Here is a 22,154-nt window from a genome sequence, read left to right as displayed (position 1 = left end):
GTTTTGTGAGCATTGTGTGTTCGGGAAGGCGCACAGGGTGACGTTCTCTACAAGCAAGCACAGAAGCAAAGAGGTATTAGACTACGTACATACCGATGTCTGGGGACCGGCAAAGTTACCTTCCAAGGGTGGTTCCAGGTATTTTGTTACATTCGTTGATGATCATTCGAGATTTGTCTGGCTTTATTTTCTGAAGCATAAGAATGAGGTATTCAACACATTCATGGTGTGGAAAGCAATGGTTGAGAACAAAACTGGTCGAAAGCTGAAGACGTTAAGGTCGGATAATGGGACCGAGTACACGGATGGGGCATTCAAGGAGTTTTGTAATCAGGAAGGCATTGTGAGGCACTGGACAGTAGTAAACACACCTCAGCAGAATGGAGTCGCAGAGAGATTGAACCGTACACTACTTGAGAAGGCTAGATCTATGCGCTCCAATTCGGGATTAGGCGTAGAATGGTGGGCAGAATCTGTTGCTACCGCTTGTTATATTGTGAACAGGTCTCCACATTCTTCTTTAGATGGCGGCATACCTTACGAGGTGTGGTCAGGTGAACATGCAGATTACGGGAGACTTAAGGTTTTCGGTTGTACGGCCTATTACCATGTTAAAGGTAACAAACTTGACAATAGAGCAAAGAAGGCAATTTTCTTAGGATATGCTACAGGAGTCAAGGGTTATCGGCTATGGTGTACGGAAGACAAGAAGTTTGTAATCAGCAGAGATGTGGTGTTTGATGAGTCATCTATTGTAGCTATGGCGAAAGCTACGGTGCCTAGTTGTGGTGATGTTGGGTCTACTAAAGCTCAAGTAGTGGAAGTAGAAGCCGAAGACCAACGGGTTTCTAGGAATCATGATCAGGTGGAGCATCAGGATAATACTCAGGATGAGGAAATTGATGAACCCGATCATGAGGAGGTTCAAGGGGAAGGTACACAAGTTTTACAACAACAACAGCAGGATGTTTCGGTACACACTAGGCCGAAACGGTTATATAAGCCGGTACAGAGGTTAGGGTCAGACAAACCTCTTAGGCATTACGGGCAGGCAAATGTGGTTGAATATGCACTCTCGGTGGAAGACGACGAGCCGGTCACCTTCAAACAAGCTATCGCCGCGGCAGAAAGAGAGAGTTGGTTGGTTGCTATGCAAGAAGAGATGGAGTCTCTTCACAAGAACCAGACATGGGAGGTTGTCCCATTGCCAGAAGGTAAGTCTGTTATTGGTTGTAAATGGGTGTACAAGAAGAAAGAGGATTCTTCCGAAATCAAGGGTACAAGGTATAAGGCAAGACTAGTGGCCAAGGGTTATGCACAGAAAGAAGGGGTCGACTACAATGAGATTTTCTCACCAGTCGTGAAACATACTTCTATTCGGGTGCTATTGAGTATTGTTGCTCATAGTGATCTTGAGCTGGAACAACTCGATGTTAAAACCGCCTTCTTGCACGGAGATTTGGAAGAAAAAATTTATATGGCTCAACCTGAGGGATACAAGGTTGAGGGCAAAGAAAATCAAGTATGTCGTTTGAGGAAATCTCTTTACGGATTAAAACAATCCCCTCGCCAGTGGTACAAACGATTTGATTTTTTCATGCTAAAGCATGGTTTTCGCAGAAGTGACTATGATTGTTGTGTATACATCAAGAAGCTTCGCGAAGGTGACTTTATTTATCTCCTTTTGTATGTGGATGACATGCTTATTGCTTCTCGAAGCATGGTGGAGATAAATAAGTTGAAATCTCAACTCAGTCAAGAGTTTGAGATGAAAGACATGGGCGCTGCAAAGAAGATATTGGGAATGGAGTTAAGAGAGAGCAGTCAAGTAAGAAACTGTACTTGAGTCAGAAAGGTTACATCGAACGAGTAGTTTCTCGATTCGGGATGCAGAATGCGAAGGCGGTGTCAACACCTTTGGCACCACACTTTAGGCTCTCGGGAAAACAATCTCCCACTACTACGGTGGAGAAGGATCATATGGATCGTGTACCGTATGCTAGTGCAGTTGGCAGTTTGATGTACGCTATGGTGTGTACTCGTCCGGATATTTCACAAGCGGTCAGTGTGGTTAGTAGGTTTATGGAAAACCCGGGGAAGACACATTGGGAAGCTGTGAAGTGGGTCTTTGAGATACTTGAAGGGTACCGTTGATACGGGTTTGTGCTTTGGTGGAGACACATGTCAGGTAAGCGGTTATGTTGACTCAGATTATGCTGGCGATCTAGATAGAAGACGATCTACTACTGGTTATGTATTTAGGGTACATGGTGCTCCAGTTAGTTGGCGATCGATGTTACAATCTACAGTTGCTTTATCTACTACGGAGGCCGAGTATATGGCTATGGCCGAGGGTGTGAAGGAAGCATTGTGGTTGTGGGGTCTTCTGGATGATCTAGGGGTTAAGCAGGAGTGCGTAGATGTATGGTGTGATAGTCAAAGTGCGATCCACTTGGCGAAGAATCAGGTTCATCATGCTCGCACTAAGCATATCGATGTCAGGTATCACTTTGTACGAGATGTCATAGAGGAAGGTGATGTTTCTCTCATGAAGGTACACACTGATGAGAATCCCGCGGACATGTTGACTAAAGTGGTGACATGTAACAAGTTTCAGCATTGCCTGAAATTGCTACAAATCGGCTCGTGTTAAGTTGCCCGAAAGGGCGTAATGGCGACAAGGTAATCTTTATGTGAAGGGTTGGTAGAACTACGGTAGGCTTGATCCTGTAAAAGGGTACGTAGGCAACCATGGTCATATGGTGCAGTCGGATGAAGTTACAAGAAGAAGATATATCTTACAAGGAGTATCCTGGTGTTCGTCCAAAATTTGAAGTGTATCAAATTATGTACGAGGTGGAGAATTGTAAGAGGCCGTTTCATCAATGAGGCGGTTTCATCAAATTGGTAGGCGGTTTGGTGAAGGTCGGTGGAATTGGCATCCCATTCCACCGACTCCAATTTTGAGTCCAAATTGGACTCAAAATTTGGAAACCCTTGCATATATATATATATGGGGTATTGAGAGCCTATCATCAATCAACACAAGCAACAACAACTCTTCTTTAGAGAGAGCTAAAGAGAGAGAGCAAGTGAGAGAGAAATTTTTTGTTCATAGTTTTGAGCGGTGTTAAATTTCTCGGTCGTCGAAGATTTAGTATAGAGGTTAATTTCTATACGGTACCATCTTGGGACGAACTTGCGGGTTGTGTGAGTCGTCTTCATCTATCCTTCAATAAAGATTTCTTGTTCGCCCGAGGACGTAGGCTTTAAAGCCGAACCTCGTTAAATTCTGTTCGCATATTTGATTTTGACTTAGCTTTTCGATTAATCTTCATAATCGGATCAATTTCTAGGATAGGTTCGATAGCTTCCGCGACTTTTAGTTATAACAGTTTTCAACTTGTGGAGCGCAATTATCAAAGTAAACAGACATAAGAGATGCAGGATTCAAGATCTTTGAAAAGATACTTAATCTATTAAAGTTCCCACAATAAGTTAGCCAAAGTTTGATACTAGGCTTCAATAGACGACAATAATCCTTTGTTTATTTGATCTCCAAGAAAGAGCAATATTGCCAAGTAGGAGCAAAATTGAGCCTGAAGCCCGACCTAGAGCGCCCATATTCTAGATACAAACGGGATGCACGACAGCCTTGACAGGCAGCACCTGGGTCCGATGGGCAAACAAGTTTCCTAAAGTTCATGACGGGCAGTGCAAGTCTTACCTGTTAGTTTTATATGGATGGTTGAATAAAATGAGGTGAAATGTGCTCACCTTTTAGAGGAAAACTTTGGGGGAACACTTTTTTCTCATAAACAACCAAAAACAACTTTTGTTCTTATCAACACTTATAGTATAAAGTGTAAAACCTTTTTCTTCCTCCTTTCCAAAATAGACATGAAAACTTCAAACAAAGTGTTCTATCCCACATGGTTCAAGGAGAGAAACTAGTTTGAGTTTATATGAGGAAAATTGGGTGTAAGGGGTGTGGCCAATTGGGGTTACAATAGTGCTCTCTGGAGAAGAGACCCATCACTTTTTAGAGGCACACTTTTACCTAAGCACACCTCCACCTCATCTCTTTCTCACATGTGCACACCAGCGGGCTGGGTCACCAACCCCACCTCGGCTCTGGTTGGGTTACCGCGACCCCGGCTCTGGTTGTGGTCCTGATCTTGGTCTACCAGGACAGTTGAATCTTAGGGGACTTCGCTCTACCAAATTCGACGGTAGCAGGGAGAATTTAAAGCCTATCTATACTAACATGTTAAGTCTCTGGTTGTAGTAACACGCTAGTTATGTGCATCAGTGCATTGGCAAAATGTAATAACACCGCTCTCATTGGAAATAGGGTGGTGTTATTTTCTTACAAAGCTAGCCAAAATGTAATTACCTGACGGAAGTCTATACCCACATCATAGTATACGTCTTAAGGTGAAATAACCATGCACTGATGCACATAACTAGCGTGTTACTTTTCAACAAAAAAAAAAAAATCGTGTTACAATTTTTAGTGGTGGAGAGTGACATTGTGAGAATAGTCCCACATTGAACAATGGGTACCTAGCAACCAAGAATATAAGGTCTAGGTCCTCTTCACTCATTGCCAATTGGTTTTGAGTTGGATGGCCACAAACTTAACATGGTATCAGAGCTAGGCTCCACGCCGGAAGAAATACACGTGTTAGGGTCAAAGATCCCTACACGTGAGGGGGCGTGTGAGAATAGTCCCACATTGGACAATGGGTACATAGCAATCAAGAATATAAGGTGTAGTCCGACATAATAAACCAAAAGAGAGAGAACCTAAAGAAACCAGGAAAATTAGTAAAGAACAACTCGAAAGAGACAACAAAAAAACCCATTAGGTATTATGTAAACAAACTACTTACATTGATATAAACGAAGGAGGATAAATTTTAGAGAGGATTAAAAAGGGAAAAGAGAGAAGGAAAAGTTCAAATAGATGCTGTCCTGGACAATTTCTTAGTGGCGATTAGAAGTTCTCCTTATGGAAATCAAACGTGGTGGATGTCTTGTGAGTGAAATTATGTGCTTGTTCCGCAAGATCCTTCACCACTTCCGGTGGCCCGCAATAGAACACACCTGGTAATTAAATTCAATTTTAAAGACAATTAGTTGTTGATGTCTTTGTAAATCAGTCCCGAATAAGGGGCAAGCGATGTTAATTTTGTATCCCTTAAAAGGGATTAAACACTACCTTTCGTCATGACTCGTATGGAGCTACCAGCCTTAAAAGCACCAAATTGTACAATATGGCTAGTAGTTCATAGCCTCATAGGGTTGACCATATAATCCTAGAATAAGTTGCCAACTCGATGGTCTTACTGAAGTATAGGTTTGGAAGGGTGTGTTGTAAAGCAATTTCACATTCAAAGCGTAGTGTCCCTCTAAGAAATTCAAGTCACCTTTTTTTGACGTGTTTAAAAGTGGTGAAGCCCCAACATACGAAAACATAAATAAGTACTTGCAGCACAGAAAACTCGTTTGCACGATTCCAATAGCTGGAGGAAAACTATAGGAAGTGAAATGAAAGGAAAGTAGAAACTGACCGACTTGTGAATCTCTGTGATTGAGAGCAATCCTCTTGAAGACTTCGCGCCAATTAGGTCTACCAAAATGGGTCTTCACTCTTGTGCCAGATACAACATCTATACCATTCTTAGCGTAATTGAGTGATTGAAGCATAGCTATGAGTGCAAACCTAGAGTCACCTTCTCCGTACACCCCAGTGCAGTGGGTGTGAACCTCTATCACTCCCTCATCCTCTACATCGACCAACTCATTCATCACGTCTTTGAACCACTCGAACGTTCCTGCCTCCCGTGTCACCCAATACAAATAAGCCTTCTTTATCTTTGACCCTATTTTTCTCCGACTGTCTTGCATAATATCCTTAACTATGCTTATCATTGGGGTGGCTCCAATCCCCGATCCCACCAATAATACTATTTTGTAGTTTTTGTAGTCTTGTGCTGGTGCACCGTATGGACCGTCTATAAACACTTTTGGCAAACTGCAATCACTTCTCATTAGTTTACTTTCTACACATTTTCAAAGTCCGAATTACCATATAGTCCTCAACAAGTTAAGAAACACATGCTTAACCTTCTCTTAATTTCTCTTTTTTGAAAAATAGATACATAAAGACATATAAGTCGATCACCACAACACTGTTCTTTTATAGCTCCCAAATAAATGAAGAATGGAAGTCGGATTGAAAATCATTATCTTTTGTATAATATTATGAGTAATCAATTCAACAAAAAAATAAAATAATATTATGAGTAAATTATAGAATGGCGGGTGGATGATACCTTGGGTTGTTTTCTCCTTGCAGGAAATGAGCACTCAAACGCCCGTTATTCCCGTTGTTGAAGGGGCGGCATGCCTGTTTTCATCATAGATATTCATCCGTCATGTTAAGTATCTGACTAGTTATGATTAATTTACTGTTTTCTTAAAATTTGGAATCTTTAATTAATCGACTTAGATATGACAAATCTAGTAAAACAATGGAACTAATAAAACAATGAACATACATTAGAGAATTCGACTTTGAGTTGTTTGGTCCAGTCTCCTTCAGTTCGAATGAGAAGACTCAAATAATCTTGTGCAGGAGCGGACGTTATGGAAAATGGATGCCTATATATTTCAATATAGAATTTAATATTGAAATTGTTATTCTATTGAATATATAATAGGATAGTAGTTAGTTGTATGTACAAACCATTCGAAAGGAGAGATAACAGGACACTTTATAAACATGTATTGTCCACTCTTGTATTTGAAGCCTAGTGGTTTAGACATGTGTAGTGCCATTGCATTTTCAGGATAGACACCAACCTTCAAAAGGGAAAAAAAGAAAGAAAAAGAAACTTACATAATCTACCAATTGTGATTAAGAAGAGATAGAGAAAACAGAACCGGGTTAATTTTAATTTTTGCCCTGCTCACATACCTTAAGTATCTTGACTAATTCGATATTTGATCTGAAGAATCTAATCAACTTTTCCAAAATATAAAGCATCACAGGGACAGCCAGATACATCCATGTCTGCCATAAGAAGCAAAGTAAGGAGGAACTGTCATTACTTAATTAGTTATTTATGGTAAGGCCATCACCACAAGGTGTAGTCAGGGCCGGTCCTGAGATTTGGGAGGTTCGAAGCGAGTTTTAAGAATGTGGCCCTTGACGAATTTTACAAGAAAAATTTGTATATCGGAACCTTGTACATTTTTCTTGCACATAATGTGAGGTTTAAACATGACACTTGCGTTGATAACTTGCAGTTTAAATCGAACGATCAGATTCAGTTAGTCAGAAATCGGCTCGGGTTCGGGGGGAGCCCTCATTTGTCCTTAGTCGATCTCCAATTAAGTGGTTCAACGAGTTCGAAACTCGGTTTGTGGCAGTAACTTGTTATGTTTTTTTTTTTTGTGAGAATATGCAGATTCAATTAGGTACTAATTAATTTGATTAATACTTACAGTTTTCTTGTACCATTCTTTGGTGAGATAGAGTTTGACTCCATGGACTATGAGGAGAGCATATACAATGATGAATAAGTGGTGGGAATACCAGAACATGTTGAATCCGGTTAACCATTTGAAAGGCTTTTGGAGATTAATCCTATTAAGTCTGAACCATGGGGTGGCTAATGTGAATGCTATTGCCATCAGCACCACCATTGCTATCCCTGTCACTCCTTCTATCCCCTTCACAAACCACCAATAGTTCTGAGGCTGGTTTTCCCCAAAGTAAGTCTTCAAAGGCTCATATTTTTCATCCGACGCGTGCAGGAGAAGTGGAAAATCACATGTTAGATGAGCTCCCGCGTGCAAGGCTACCCCAACTGCAATGCCAATCGCAATCACCTGCGGGGGTTAGACGATTCAGATTCATATTCAGACATGTTAGACTCAGACGCAACAGACTCAGATAATAAAAAGAAACATATTTCAATTTGGAGATAAAGTAACCTTGTGGAAGTTGATGTTATTGTCAAAAGGGACGACAACACCTAACTTGGTTTTGTTTCTGAGCCATGTCATGGTGTTGCGACATACAGGTAGCAATATCAATGCCATGTTGAATTTGAGAGTCTCGGCTGCACCTTTGGCCGTGCAGACACAATACCCCATAACATGGTAGATCGCCGCCTTGTTTCGATACTGAACAAATTTGTAAGTAAAGAGACCCAATGTGATACACACCCATAGTAGAAGTACCCAAACCCTCTGCCAGTTATCTAAGATGAAGTCCTTGCTCCTGTTATGCCATCTTTTCAGCGGATTAAGCTCCGTGGTAGGTTTAAGTTGTTGGCTGAGCAATTCACTTCTGATAACACTTTCTCTCCTTCTACTAGGTTGATCGGGAGCTTCTAATAATACCATCTTCAGGTCTTGAATCTGTTCTCCATTATTAGTTATCAAATTCAAAGTTTTCTTTGGATTTTTTTTAAAATTCAAAGTTTTCTTTGGATTTTTTTTAAAAATCAAAGTTAGTGTTATGGTGTAAGTGTAGCGGTAACTAATTACTTCACGAAAAGTAGATTTTGCTTGACTCCTTGGAAGGCTAAATCCCGACCGCCTTACATAGACAAGATTTAGAGAGACAAGTGGAGCTCAATTCTCTCTTTAAATCCCGCATGTCCACCTAAGCTGGTCAAAATTCTGCCAGCATTGCAGTCATGCTATATATCATCACTGCTAAAGGTCTCCCCTTCAAACCCAAGGGAATCAATTCCTTCTTTAAATTGGAAGCCCTTGTGTTTGTTGGTTAGGCACTTCATGCTTCACTCCATATATTAGTCAAAACTTTGGGAAAATAAGTTTGTTGGTTAGATACTAGAGTCTTGTTGTCTCGGAAAAGAAACTTAAATAAGTTTAATAATGCCGGGCTGGATAATGAAATTACCATGATATAGCCGATATTGTATGGATCAAGCTCTTCCATGATTACAGTAGCATATTCTTCCGCTTGTTCTTTAATTTTCGAGAGATTGTTTGCAGAAGCACAGTGCCTCATAATCTGCACCACAATTTTCTTTCATTTGATTAGTAAATTAAGACGAATTTGTGTTTGGGTTTTTGACCTCTCTAATGTGACTAACTCGCCCGCTTCCCTTAATAAATGTGACTAATTGGCTTGTTAGCCTATTTGTACCCTTTAGAAAAATAATTTTTAATTTTTTTCTTTCAGATTTACCCTTCACTTTTTTTTTAATTGTCAGCGTGTCTCGAACCCTTGACCTCTGAGGTGGAAGACTAAACCTGTTACCACTCAAACCAAGAGTTGTTGGCTACCTTCACTTCTTTTTAATTTCTCTCTTGCGTTTATTTCCATTGATTGTTGTCCTCAATATAGAAGACAGTAGATGAGAGAAAGACAGAAGAGAGTAACATAAAGGAGATAGACGAACATAAAGAAGATAGAGAAAGGAAGGAGAGGAAGGAATCGAAAAATTAGAAAAAGGTAAGGGTATATCTAGGAAAAAAAATTAGAGTTGGCATTTTTGTCCAAACCCCTTTTAGAGCCAAACAGTGACCATATTCTAGGGGTCAAATAAACGAATTAATTGTATTTGAGGTGCCAAACATGAATCAACCCTTAAATTTATTTGAAATTTAGTTTGTTCTTACCTCAATGACTTCATTTATGCTGATTTTCCCATCTCCATCTTTGTCCACCCTGAATTATATCTTGGATTTTAGTTTTCTTTGTTTTATTTTCTCAACTTTAAAGGAATAATTCTAGAAAATAAGACCATATGAGAAAATTGATGAACATGAAATCCCTTACATGTCTAGGAAAATCTGAAGCCTAGAATCGAAACTTGGGTCGAACATATGCTCCCACATTTCTTTCAATTGCGCCTTATTGACTGAATCTCCAGATATATTTGTCCTTCGAGTAAGCGCATCGAATAACCCAAGTGCAAATTCCTCAGAGCTTTTGTCCATTCCTAATATTTTTCACAAGTCAACAAGGTGACATTTTGAGCTGTAATATGTATGTCTTTCTATTAAGTGATGATTGTCTTTTATTTTCTGAATCATTTGAATTCAAAATCAATAACTTGAATCATTCAGTCCAACAATTTAGACATCATGAATCAGAAAAAAAACATATTTGGAAATCTGATTCGAGTTAATGCTTACCTCGAATCATATTCTAGATTTGATGAGGAGAAAAAACAAAACCATGCTACCTGAAGCTTAGAATATTATTACCTACACACTGGCGGAAGAGAGAACGGGGTAGTAAGCCGTTTGTGGACGTATCGTTGAATCTCTTTTCAACTTGGGACCATTGGGCGCCTTTTTGTTCTTTGGGACTCATGAATTTAAATTCCTTCAAGGTCCGACCGGCAGAAGTTTTGGTTTGACTGAAAGGAGGATCAGAGGTGGAGGGCCTTTGCTTGATGGAATCAATACTTGTAAGCTCCTGAGTGACCACCTGCTTGATTGTTGATGAAGCATTTCTTATAACCGAAGAAGAACGGAAGGATGATCTCCTTACTAGAGTATTACCACTAGTTTTGGACAAGAGAGTGACTTTTGGATCTTCGTGTTCATTTGCTCCTCCATCGATAGATTTAGCAGGGTGAAGGGCAATGGAATCGTCGTCATAAACATCCAGATCAGTGATTCCAACGTAGGCCTCATCCTCGTTATATATGAGATTGTTGTTGCTGTTCTTTCTGCTACCTCCTCCATTGATATAAGACGGGCGCATAATTGTATGCTTGAGTGTTTTTTTGTTGAACTAATGATATGCTTGATTGGGATGTAAGTTTAATTTGATATTACACTTATACATGTATATATATAACATAAAAATAGTGTATGAGAGTCTTGGGTTGGAGGTAGGTCCTTGTCAGAACAAAATAAAATATGCACCAAATTATATGTTTGTTTTTTGGGAGATTTTGACATTGACCCCCACTTTTATATCGATATTAGGACTACACCCCCGTTTTTTTTAACTTTTGATTTACACCCCCATATGGATGTAAAATGTTAGTTTCTGGTTAAGTGTCAAGTGTGCGAACTGCACATGTGAATCATGCCAAAAATGCCCTCAATTAAATTTGTATTTCCAGCTGGAAGACCATCTTCTTCATTCATTCCCCATTAATCATTCCACCACCAATTAATCATCATCCACCACCACAGTGGTCATCCCATCTTCACAATCCACCACCACCATCATCTTAATATTCGTCTCCCACTGCCACCATGACCACCACCATCTTCATCTTCACCTACTACCACCACCACCACCATCACCGCGATTTCCATTCTCATCACTAACAGGATGATCTCAAGAGCGTAAATCACAAACAAAAAATTAAATTTGATACCAAATTTAAAGCTAAGAAGCAGCAAGAGAGAGAGAGAGAATCTTCATTGTTATTTTTAAGAGATGAACCTCATCCAAGTAATCTGTAGAGTGAGAAAGTGCACCATCAACAACTCACCTCAATTTCAATCACACCAGAAATACCCTGCATATCAATGCCTAAATTGAAGGCAATGGTTCACAATATTTTACTTCATATACAACATTTTCATAAAACAACACAATATGCAGATCGGTTGGGTTTGATCCCATTAATGTTGTAATTAACTAATTATGCTTCTGTGATGATCGACTCAATGAAAGCAAGCTTAATTACTTCCAGTTCTATTTATGTTTCATAAATCTCATTAAACATTTGAACTAGAACAATAGAATTAGATTTTCTCAACTTCAAATTTTCTTAGTGTACACCTTTCAACATACATAGGTGGCTCAATGTGACCCACGAGATGCAACTATGCAAGTACAGAGATTTGTAGTTGTTTGTTCCAAGAAGATGATCTTTTTTTATAAACTAATGACGAATGAAATTTTGGGAATTTCCTGATGTTTCCAGATTCGATCTTTACTTAATTATCAATAAGATTTTGTGATGAATCCATGTCCCTAATGTTGTTTGCTGCAGGAAGATCTTTCTTTTATTATCTTTTACATGAAGGTAATGAAGATGGAGATAGGTGATGAAGATGAAGATGGTGGTGATGATAATTAATGGCAAAAAAAGGATGAAGTTAATTAATGGCAAAAAAGGGGAGTGGTCATGATTGAGGTGGATGAAGCTAATTAATGGCAAAAAAAGGAAGAAGATGGTCTAGACTTAGAAATAAAAATTTAAATAAGGGCATTTGTGTCTTGATTCACATGTGCAGTTCGCACACTTGACACTTAACCAGAAACTATCGTTTTCCATCCACGTGGGGGTGTAAATCAAAAGTTAAAAAAAAAACGGGGTTGTAGTCCTAATATCGATATAAAAGTGGGGGTCAATGTCAAAATCTCCCTTGTTTTTTTCCTGTTTCTCCTCGTTATCTGACAATATTAATATTTGATTAAAACATATTTGACTTTTTAAACTATAATTTTGTGTATTCACATACAGACAATTAAAAAAAATCATGCATTGACAAAAGTCTTGTTTTTAATGAAACAAATGGAGAAGGTTATTTATCTCAACAGAAAAAGAAATAGAAGGTTATTTTCCAAGTGACCCTTATTTATGACAAATTTTCCATTTGGCCTCATTCTTTTCGAAATGTGAATTTAGATCGAATTGTTTAAAAGTTTTCATCAGAATGTTGGAGATTTAAGAAAAAAATAATAACTAAGTATAACATTATCTTTCAACAAAGAAAAAACTATGTATAACATAAGGGATATAAAACCATATACTCAAACTCATCATCCTTCAATCACAAATTTGCATTCAACATAAACACTAACATTGTTGTTGTTCTTTTCATTAACAAAGAAAACACATTAGATAGTAGCTATAGATAGATACCAATTGATTACTTCAAATTTCTTCACAAAAGGATCTTCTCCAAAGAAAACCCTAGTTCTCTCTCTAACCTTACTCAAGAATAAGACATATTTTTTTATTTGAATTTGTCAGCGGAAATAAAGGCCCGAACCCAAACAAAAAGGAATAGAAAAAATAGAGAAAAAACAATAATACATCAAAATGTCAAGAGAGAAACAAATAAACGATAAAGATTAGAGCCAATGTTGTCTTGCTAACTAGCTATGTCGAACTCTAATAACTCCTCTTTTGTCGTCATCTACAATCTTCTGAAGGTCAGACGGTAGATTATGTGGTAACATCTCTATATATCCCGATACTGGCTTCATTTCGATAGGTAATCTGCTGCTTGGTTGATTTCTCGGTAAACATGTTGAATAGAGCATTCATCCATTTGCCTCCATAACTCGCATATTTCTCGGACTACACGGATAAGTTGCCAGGGAGGCTTCTTCCCCTCATAAGACAAAATCGAAACAACAAGGGAGGAGTCCGTAGCGATCTTCACTCGTCTTTTACCAAATTTCGCCGCTAGCTTTAACCCTAAGCAAATTCTCTGCATCTCATGCATAATTACCGACCTTCTCTCTGACCATGCTGCTGCTGCTGCTATTATAGGCTCACCTCGTGAGGTTCTCAAGATCGCACCATAACCACCTGAGACATCATCAAAGGCCCCATCGGTACTGATTAGAGTCTGATACATACTAGGGCTTGCCCATTTACAAGTTTTCAATACTTGAATTGATAGTGGTAAAGTCAGATTCCATCATTCTAAGATCTGGTGAGCACCATCCAACCCATTCGGTTTACGTTTCCACGTCATTACCTTTGTCTTGATGTCGCTGACTATTTACCTGAATAGGATTTGTTCTGTTTTTTCCTCCCTCCGAAAGACTCGGTTATTGCGTTCGATCCAAATATGATAGAAGAACCCGATAAATACCATGCTACCGAGTCGTCATATAATTCAGTTGCCTTCGAAAGTGTTAATACACCATTCAATTTCATCAACCCAACACTCTGTTGCATTTTCCTAATACCATTAACATTAGAAGATCTGTCCATACCTTAAGATAATAAGAACATTGGAAGAAAAAGTGTTCATTGGACTCTTTAGCTACTTTACATAGTGGACAAACCTCATCTATATCCAGCCCCTGTGATTTAACTTTACTTTGGTCTTTAACCCTCGTTTCATAGCGATCCAAGTTATAAATGAATGTTTTGGTATCCCCTCCGGACACCAAACTAATTTTGACCAGGGAACTAACTGGTCTTTTCGCCTTATAAAGTTGTATGTATCTCTAACCGTGTAGTTACCCGTATTAGTTATCTTCCGTCCCACCGTATCCTTTTCAATCCCTCCCACTGCAACTTCATTCAGAGTATTAAAGACCTCCTCGAACGTATGCCCAATCTGGTCAGAGAACTCCCAACGACCCTCCAGTAAGAAGTCTGATACCAAGGCGTCTTCCCTCATATAGTAAGAGAATCGACCATTAGCTTTGAAGTAGTTGATAAGTGATCCCATAGGGTGCCAAACATCTCTCCAAAAATGGTTTTTGCGCCATCGTGTATCAAGTATTGAACCATACCTCTAGCCAGATCCCTACAAGCAAGTATACGTCTCCAACACCACGAACACCTAGTAGGGACCTTCATGGTTCAAAAACTCTTGTATCGGATCAGATTCCTCGTTACCCATCGGACCCATAAAGTATTCTTCTCACTGATTAAGTCCCATATGTGTCTAAGATTCATTGCTAGATTCATAGTTTCTATATCTCAGAAATTAGAAAAAGGTAAGGGGTATATCTAGGAAAGAAAAAAGATAATTTTTGTTATTTGAAATGTCAGAGTTTACTCTTAGCCTCTTACCTCAATGACTTCATCTATGGTGATTCTCCCGTCTCCATCTTTGTCCATCCTGAATTACATCTTGGATTTCAATTCTTTTTCTTTCTCAAGTTTAAAGGAATAATTCAAGAAACTAATCAAGGGGATATAAAAAATTGATGAACATTGAATTGATTACATGTCTAGGAAAATTTGAAGCCCAGTATCAAAACTTTGGTTGAACATATGCTCCGACATTTCTCTCAATTCCACCTTGTTGATTGAATCTCTAGATATATGTATCCTTCGCGTAAGCGCATCGAATAGCCCAAGTGCAAACTCTTCAGAGTTTTTGTCCATTCCTAATATTTTCACAAAAAGATGAGTGTAACATATATGTCTTTCTACTATATATAAGAGGTTTGAATAGAATGAACGCAAATTCAACCTGAATCATTTAGTTCGACAACTCAGACATCATGAGTCAGATAAAAACATTTTAAGATTAGATTCGAGTTAATGCATACCTCGAATCACATTCTAGATCTGATGTGGAGAAAAAACAAACAAATGTTACCTTAGGCTTAGAATATTATTACCTACACACTGGCGGAAGAGAGAACCGGGTAGTAAACTGTCTTTCGAAGTTTCGTTGAATCTCCTTTCAACTTCAGACCATTGGGCACCTTTTTGTTCTTTGGGGCCCATGAATTTAAATTCTTCAAGGTCCGAGCAGGGGCGGCCTAGGCCCAAAGCGGCTGCTTTGGGCCTGACTTTGTAGAAAGGCCCCAAGAGTCCAATTAGTTAAAGGGTTCCCCAAAACCCAGTCAAAATAAAAACCTCTTCAAACCCTTAAAGGTCGTGCGTCACTCCTTTTATTTAGAGCATCTCCAATGCAACACTCAATCTTAGAAACTCTAAGTGCCATCTAGGATTTTTAGAGTTTTTTCTTAAAACTCATCTCCAATACAACACTCTATTTGGATCTCTAAGATGACGTGTCGAGGGTGGAATAGAAATAACTCAAGAGGACACTCTATTTCTAGAGTGTCCTCTTGAGATATCTCTAATTGTCCAACTCATCAATATTTGATTTTCAACCAATAGAAATCGAGTCTTCTATATTTTCTAAAATAACTAATTATTTATTGACAAAAATAACTATGCCACATAAGTAAATAAGATAAGTTTAGAGTTTTGTATTGGGGACAAAAAAAAAATTGAGGATCTCTATTAAGGCCACCTAGGAGTGAGAATCTCAATTGGAACTTGACACATATGATGAATAGAGATTTTTATGAGTTTTGCATTGGAGATGCTCTTAACCTTCTTGAAAGGAAATTTGATGACAACTCAATCATGGGGCCCACAATAGAAATTTAAAGTATTTGTTCTGTGCAAGAATTAAACACCTAGAATTGAAGAAGGCTGGTTGGTTTTATTATTATTTTTAAAATTAAGTTCTATTTCTTTTTTGTTGGAAGATTAAAATTAAGTTCTATGGAAGAACAATTGTATTGAGATTTCATATTCTCCTTTACTCCTTGGTATATTCATAAATTATTTTATTAAAATCTTCTATTTTTTAATGCAAAAAATAAGTATTCATAGTCATAATGCAATAGTTAGTCAGATATTATTTTGTTCAATGTTTAACTACACGCGTAATTTATAGAGTTGCACTATTCAATTAGATTATAAGTGTTTGGTAAAAATTTAATTTAAAATACAACGAGAATGAAGCGTACACATCTCAGGACATACTAAAAGTGAAAAAGAAAAAAAGGTTAGAAGAATCACCGTTCTCAAGAAAGTTCTTTACATAAATACTTAGCAAAAACTATAGTGTCGGAGAATTCTGCAATGAGTAGTTTTAGAGTATAACTTACTTATTTAATTGAATAACCTGTAAATGGAAATGTCATTGAAGAAATAGTTCATGAACGCATAATTAGTAATTTTGCATCTCAGACAATTAAAAAAGACCATGCATTGACAAAAGTCTTATTTTTAACGAGACAAATAGAGGGTTATTTTCCAAGTGGCCTCTTATTTATGACAAATTTCCCGTTTGGTCATTTTCTTTTCGAAATATTTAGATCGTACAATTTAAAAGTTTTCATCAGAAGTGTATACGTTTTTCCAAAACTACCCTTTCGTGATTATCGTTTTCTTTAACTTGTCCTCTCTATTGTGTAATCTTCTCCTCTCCCCCTTCTTCGTCAATGTCTTCATCACATTTATTTTCAAACTTAAAAAAGAAAAAAAAGAGATCTTTTTCTAATCTCTCACTCCCTCACAGAGATAGATAAGGGAGGGAGAGATAGATAAGGGAGGGAGAGGAGACAGTGAGAGAGTAGAAAGTTAGTTAGGGTTTGAGAGGTGGGACTGGGACATGGAGATGACAGAGACAGAAGGTAGAAGGAAATGATAGAGAGAAAAAGTTATTTTTTGAGTTTGAAGATGATGAGGAAGGTGGAGAGAGAGGGGAAATATAGGGCCATGAGAAAAAAAAAAAAGAGTCATTAGAGAGAGATAATTTTGAAAGTTGACAATTTGCTTAACTACATTTTGATGGAAAACTTTTGAAAGAAGGTTATTTCTGATGATGTCTAAAAATGATTTTAGGGTATCATTCAGGATATGAAGATTTGATGTACCAAACGATCAAGTATTCCTTATGATTCTAGGACAATACTTGCAAAAAAAACTCAGAAACCTCTCCCATACTCAAGTCAGTAAGGCGTTTTTTGTAGTTAATGAATTGAATTGGAAGTCCGAGTTTAGAGATTCAACATTTGATGCCTTAGTTAGGGTGAACATGTTGCTTTATATAGGCTCGGCTAGCCGATTGCTGACGAGCGGCTGCGATGATCCGCAGGTTAAACACCAGCTTCCAAACGAGACTATGCTCTTGTGGATGTAAGAAGGATAAGTTTCTTTACTTGCGCATATTTCGTATTCGATAAATTGTATTGCCGATTTTGTAGATTTCGTATGAAAAATTACTTTTCGATGGACTTTTGTTTCCAAAGTTATATGGATTCTTAAGATATTCTCCGCCCCGAATCCTAGATTAGGTTAGGTCTTACGTTGGAAAAGTCTAGGCACACTTCTACCTTCTCATATTTCGGGATTTTAAGGTATCGTCCACTGACCTCCCTTGTTTCTGTAGGATTCAGAGCAGAATTATGACCAGAGCAGAACTGGTTGTACGTATTTAGAGTAAAGCATGGCTTAAGGCGCCTAGGATACTAATGTCGATTTCACAGTTTCGGGCTTAGGTGACAGGTTTCCTTCAGATTCACCATCCTGATGACGTGGACACGGGTTGACTCGATAGTCTTTAGGGTTTTCTTTAACTTAGAGCATCTCCAATGGGACACTCAAACTCTAAAGCTTAGAGTGTCATATTGGATTTTTAGAACTGTTTTTACAAAATCATCTCCAATTAGACACCCTCTTATATACTCACTGATGGTGTGGAGTTAGTTATTTACAGACACTCAAGAGCACACTCTCAATTTAGAGTGTTCAGGGTCGGCCCAGTCGCTTTTCCTTGCTTTGGGCCACAAAATTTTGGGGGCCACATTTTTATTTTCAATCTTAAGAAATGAGGAGTGCCTGTGAAAACAATTAATCGACTAAAGCCCACAGTTACTAACTCCCACAAGACCCAGCTTTCTGCCTTTGAGTTTCACGTGCGTGTCACTAGGGGTGGGATTCTATCGGACTCGGACGCCCGCGGGCATATTTAAGATGGACTCGGGCGGATCGGGCACCGTAACTCGAAACTCACTATAGATCGTCAGGTGGATCGGGCCGGTCACTTTGGCCCTTTCAGATGCCCGTAGCCCGCCCGCACCCGCTAGCTCGATCGGGCTTCAGTGGTCGCGGGTCGAACGTGCTCGCATTTATTTAAAACAACAATAACCATTAATAAAATTAATTTCATTTATAATTACATTTTTAGCAAAATTACACAATTACTAAACTAATAACAAAAAGTTACATAACCAAAAAATTTGCATCTTTTTGTTTCATCAATTAAGGGATTGAACTTGAGACGTGCTGGAAATCAGTTCAGGAAATTGTCGTTTAACGGATCAAACTCCACGAAAGTAGCATTAAGTTGGTGTTTCCAGTTTCCACCAATCCTTAAGATAAACACAGCACTCTAACATCTCCGGAGTAAGACTGCTCTTATTGTCCCCCAAAATTCTCTTACCCAAAGAGAAAGAAGAGTTCGAAGCAACAGTCGAAACCGAGACCGCAAGAACATCACGTGTTATGCGGGATAAAACCGGGTGCAGTAGCCAAAGGGTCCCTTCGAGCCCTCTTGATACTTCTCCAAAAAACACCGCGCCTTGATGAGTCATCGGCCTCAGAAGGACCATCAACCGAAGATGAAGAGACGGAAGTAGAGACATTCAAATTGGTCGTATACTCAGAAAAATGCTCACATAATTTATTAACCATCATGAAAGATTGAGATGAAAGAACACTTTATAACATGTGCAAAACTTTCAAAACAATTTTCAAGTTCGGATAACACCATATCAACTTTCATCTTAATTCGTGGATAAAAAATATAGGCAATTCCAAGTAAAACAAGAGTTTCTCCCTAATAATTGCAAAATTTCGCTTCCATTGAATTAATAATGTCTGAAAACATCAGATCATTTCGATTATCCAAAAACACCATTCCTATATCGACCAAATACTCAAGGACAGAAGTTGAAGTAACATACTTGGCTCTTGGATTTGTCGCATCAAAGAGAGGCTTCAAAAACTTGCGCAACATGTTGACTTGTTGCCAATCATACTCGGATAAAACAACGGGGGATATCGATCAGACAAAAAAGAATCTATCACATTCTTCAGTGGCAAAGCACTTTTCAACATAGGGTAAGTCGAGTTCCACCGATGTTTTACGTCTAACAGTAATTTTTTTAGAACAAAACAGCTTCACAATGGGAACCACAAACAACATAGAAAAGTCATTCTAAAAGCCGAGTACATCTCCAGAGAGTACAAAAAATAACTAACTTCATCATCGATTTATAGGGAATGTTAGGAAATTTTATTAGTCAATTTAACTTCTCTTCCAACTTCCAACCATCTTCCCAGAAATTCAGCACAACTAGAGCATCACGGAAATGGCCGACAGCTTTCTTGAATCACCCCATTTTGGTTACTAAGTTGAAACAACAAAGAAGTTTCCATGATCGTAAAACCACATGACCAGGTTCTTCTGTTAGAAAACAGAATAATCCGTAGCCACTGGTCTTCATCAATCCGGTCCTTCTAAGTGTTCAAACAAAGCATCCATAAAAAAGAAGTAACAAGTTATCTATCAAATCCAATCGAAATCCTAAGATCTGTTTGATCAAACATTCTGACTAAAAAGAGCAAGATATATTTCAGAAAGTTTACATCACAATCAAAGAAAGAACAATCAAACTAATCTATTATCATCGTCACAAAAAAGTTACATGATATTTGTCTAATCTTTGTGAAACATATCAGAGATATGTTTGATCAGAGAGATCAACGGTTATTGATGTGACACGAAAATGTCACATTTGGAGAGCCTAACTAAGCCTAATTAGTCCTTATCGAGTGTTATCAATAATATTTTATGTGTTTTTCTTGTTAGGTATCATTTTTGGAGATAAACATGTAAACCGGAATAAAGGGAACGAATTGTCACTATCATTTCATGTGCCGAAAACGAGAGAAAAATATTTCAAGCAAATCATATGACAAGTAGAGTCAATGACGAGTCCGACGGTGAAAACGGAATTCAATTCGGAGTTCGGACGGGGAAGATATGAAAGAAAGAAGCCAAGGTCTTTTCTTGAAGGCACTCTCCTTTGTTTCTAGTTGGGAATCAAAGTCAAGCCCAAAGAAAAACCAAAAGCCCACAAACTAAAGGATTAGAGATTTTAGAGGCACCTCTTTAGGGTCCATGATGAAATGGTCGAAAGACTTAGTCAAACTTTGACTAAGTCTAGGGTTTGACTCAAGTTAGAGAAAAGGGTCAAAGACACTATTCATCATCTTCGAGCTTGGGAAAAAAACAAGAGAGAGAAAGGGTGTTCTTGAGCTCTAAGCTTTTAGGGTTTGGTGTTCTTGAGAGTTTCTTGCAAAGAGAGTTTGAGCTAGAGAGAAGAAAGAGAGGAAGGAGGAGGGGAGCCGGCCAAGCTTGGCCCGCCAAAGCTTTGGCCGACTCGGGAGAAGCTGCTGCAAGCTCGGCCGGTAGCAGCAGCAGCTCGGGTGCTGCTCGTTAGCAACAGCAGGACGCACCCGCAGCAGCTTCCATGAGTACCAGCCGGCATAGCAGCAGCTGCACGGGAAGATGCAGCTCGGGAGCAGCAAAGGTCCGGCCGGATCTCACGTGTAGCTGCTCGGTTCTTCACATTTAGCACGGGACGACTTTGATTTAGCTCGGGACAGCAACACGGGACGCAAGGGATGGCTCAAGAAGGCTCAGATTTGCTTGATTTGGCCGGAAACTCCACTTTTCTTGGACGGGATTTCACCATCTTTGACCGGAAATTTCAAGGGTTTCCGGCAACTTTCTTGGCCGGAAACCTTAGGGCTTTTACTCCCCATGTTGTTGGCTAGCTACCCATGTGGTTTGATTTGATTTTGGGTTAAAAATTGCTAGAGAGAGAAAACTAGGGTTTAGCTTTAATGGAGGTTTGTGATAAATGGAGAAGATGATGGTGGTCGCTATGGGGAACCCAGAATTTGCTAAGGGGAGATCGGCTGCACCTTAAAGACTCATATTTTCCGACGACCTTAGCCTCGAATCACATCGAAAAAGGGGGATTCTCTCATCATCTTCTTTCCATTTCTTATTTAATCACCATGTTTAGCTAACTTTAGTGTGTCGATTATATGAGATGAAATGTGATGAATTTGTGATTATGTTTAATGTGATTTGATGTTTAATTTGATTATAAATTGATGTTCATTTGTTTCGATTATCGTTTTGATCGTATTTTCATGTGTCTTGTCAAGCACTTCGCATAGTTAATAGACGAAACGAAGTATTCGATATCGATCGTAGTCTAAGTCATAATTTCATGTGTCTTGTCATGCACTTCACATAGTTAGGCGACTAGACGACACTTTCGATGACTCGGGATTAACCGATTTAGACGTTTGTTTGACTAAGTATGATCTCCGGATATACATAGTACTTAGAGACATCTACTTTAGGAGTCGAACATCGATTATACTTTGAAACATTAGATCGGACTACACATAGTCGTAGATTTGTCATTATAGATTCCCGGACTTCGACACCTCTCTCACTTATTTGTTGCCCGAATCGAGTCTTACCGCCTCCCGACTCTTGTTCCTTCGACTCTTCTCTCGAATCTCTCTCGCCCG

General features: G+C 38.7%; 2 protein-coding genes across 2 annotated transcripts; both read right to left on the bottom strand.

Annotated features, from left to right (window-relative positions):
- Positions 1 to 4,848: 4,848 nt before the first annotated feature.
- On the bottom strand, positions 4,849 to 10,839 carry LOC147567297 (respiratory burst oxidase homolog protein C-like). The gene is made up of 12 exons (XM_086669237.1): positions 10,261 to 10,839; positions 9,830 to 9,992; positions 9,670 to 9,718; positions 8,945 to 9,058; positions 8,008 to 8,436; positions 7,516 to 7,902; positions 6,986 to 7,081; positions 6,755 to 6,870; positions 6,567 to 6,669; positions 6,342 to 6,415; positions 5,577 to 6,040; positions 4,849 to 5,109 (listed from the first exon to the last, which is right to left on the bottom strand). Exons 1-12 carry the CDS (start codon positions 10,763 to 10,765, stop codon positions 5,000 to 5,002), a joined length of 2,610 nt encoding a protein of 869 aa, XP_086525363.1. The 5' UTR covers positions 10,766 to 10,839; the 3' UTR covers positions 4,849 to 4,999.
- A 2,397-nt stretch (positions 10,840 to 13,236) lies between these two features.
- On the bottom strand, positions 13,237 to 13,979 carry LOC147567296 (uncharacterized). Its single transcript, XM_086657394.1, has 2 exons — positions 13,769 to 13,979; positions 13,237 to 13,649 (listed from the first exon to the last, which is right to left on the bottom strand). The coding sequence occupies exons 1-2, from the start codon at positions 13,977 to 13,979 to the stop codon at positions 13,237 to 13,239; spliced, it is 624 nt and encodes a 207-aa protein (XP_086513520.1).
- Positions 13,980 to 22,154: the final 8,175 nt, after the last annotated feature.

This window comes from Eschscholzia californica, unplaced genomic scaffold (genome assembly GCF_041429995.1).
Source record: "Eschscholzia californica isolate CP2 unplaced genomic scaffold, dmEscCali1.0.p SCAF_1, whole genome shotgun sequence".
Classification (NCBI taxonomy): domain Eukaryota; kingdom Viridiplantae; phylum Streptophyta; class Magnoliopsida; order Ranunculales; family Papaveraceae; genus Eschscholzia; species Eschscholzia californica.
Note: the sequence above shows the minus strand (reverse complement) of the source record. Positions and strands in the feature narration are given on the sequence as shown.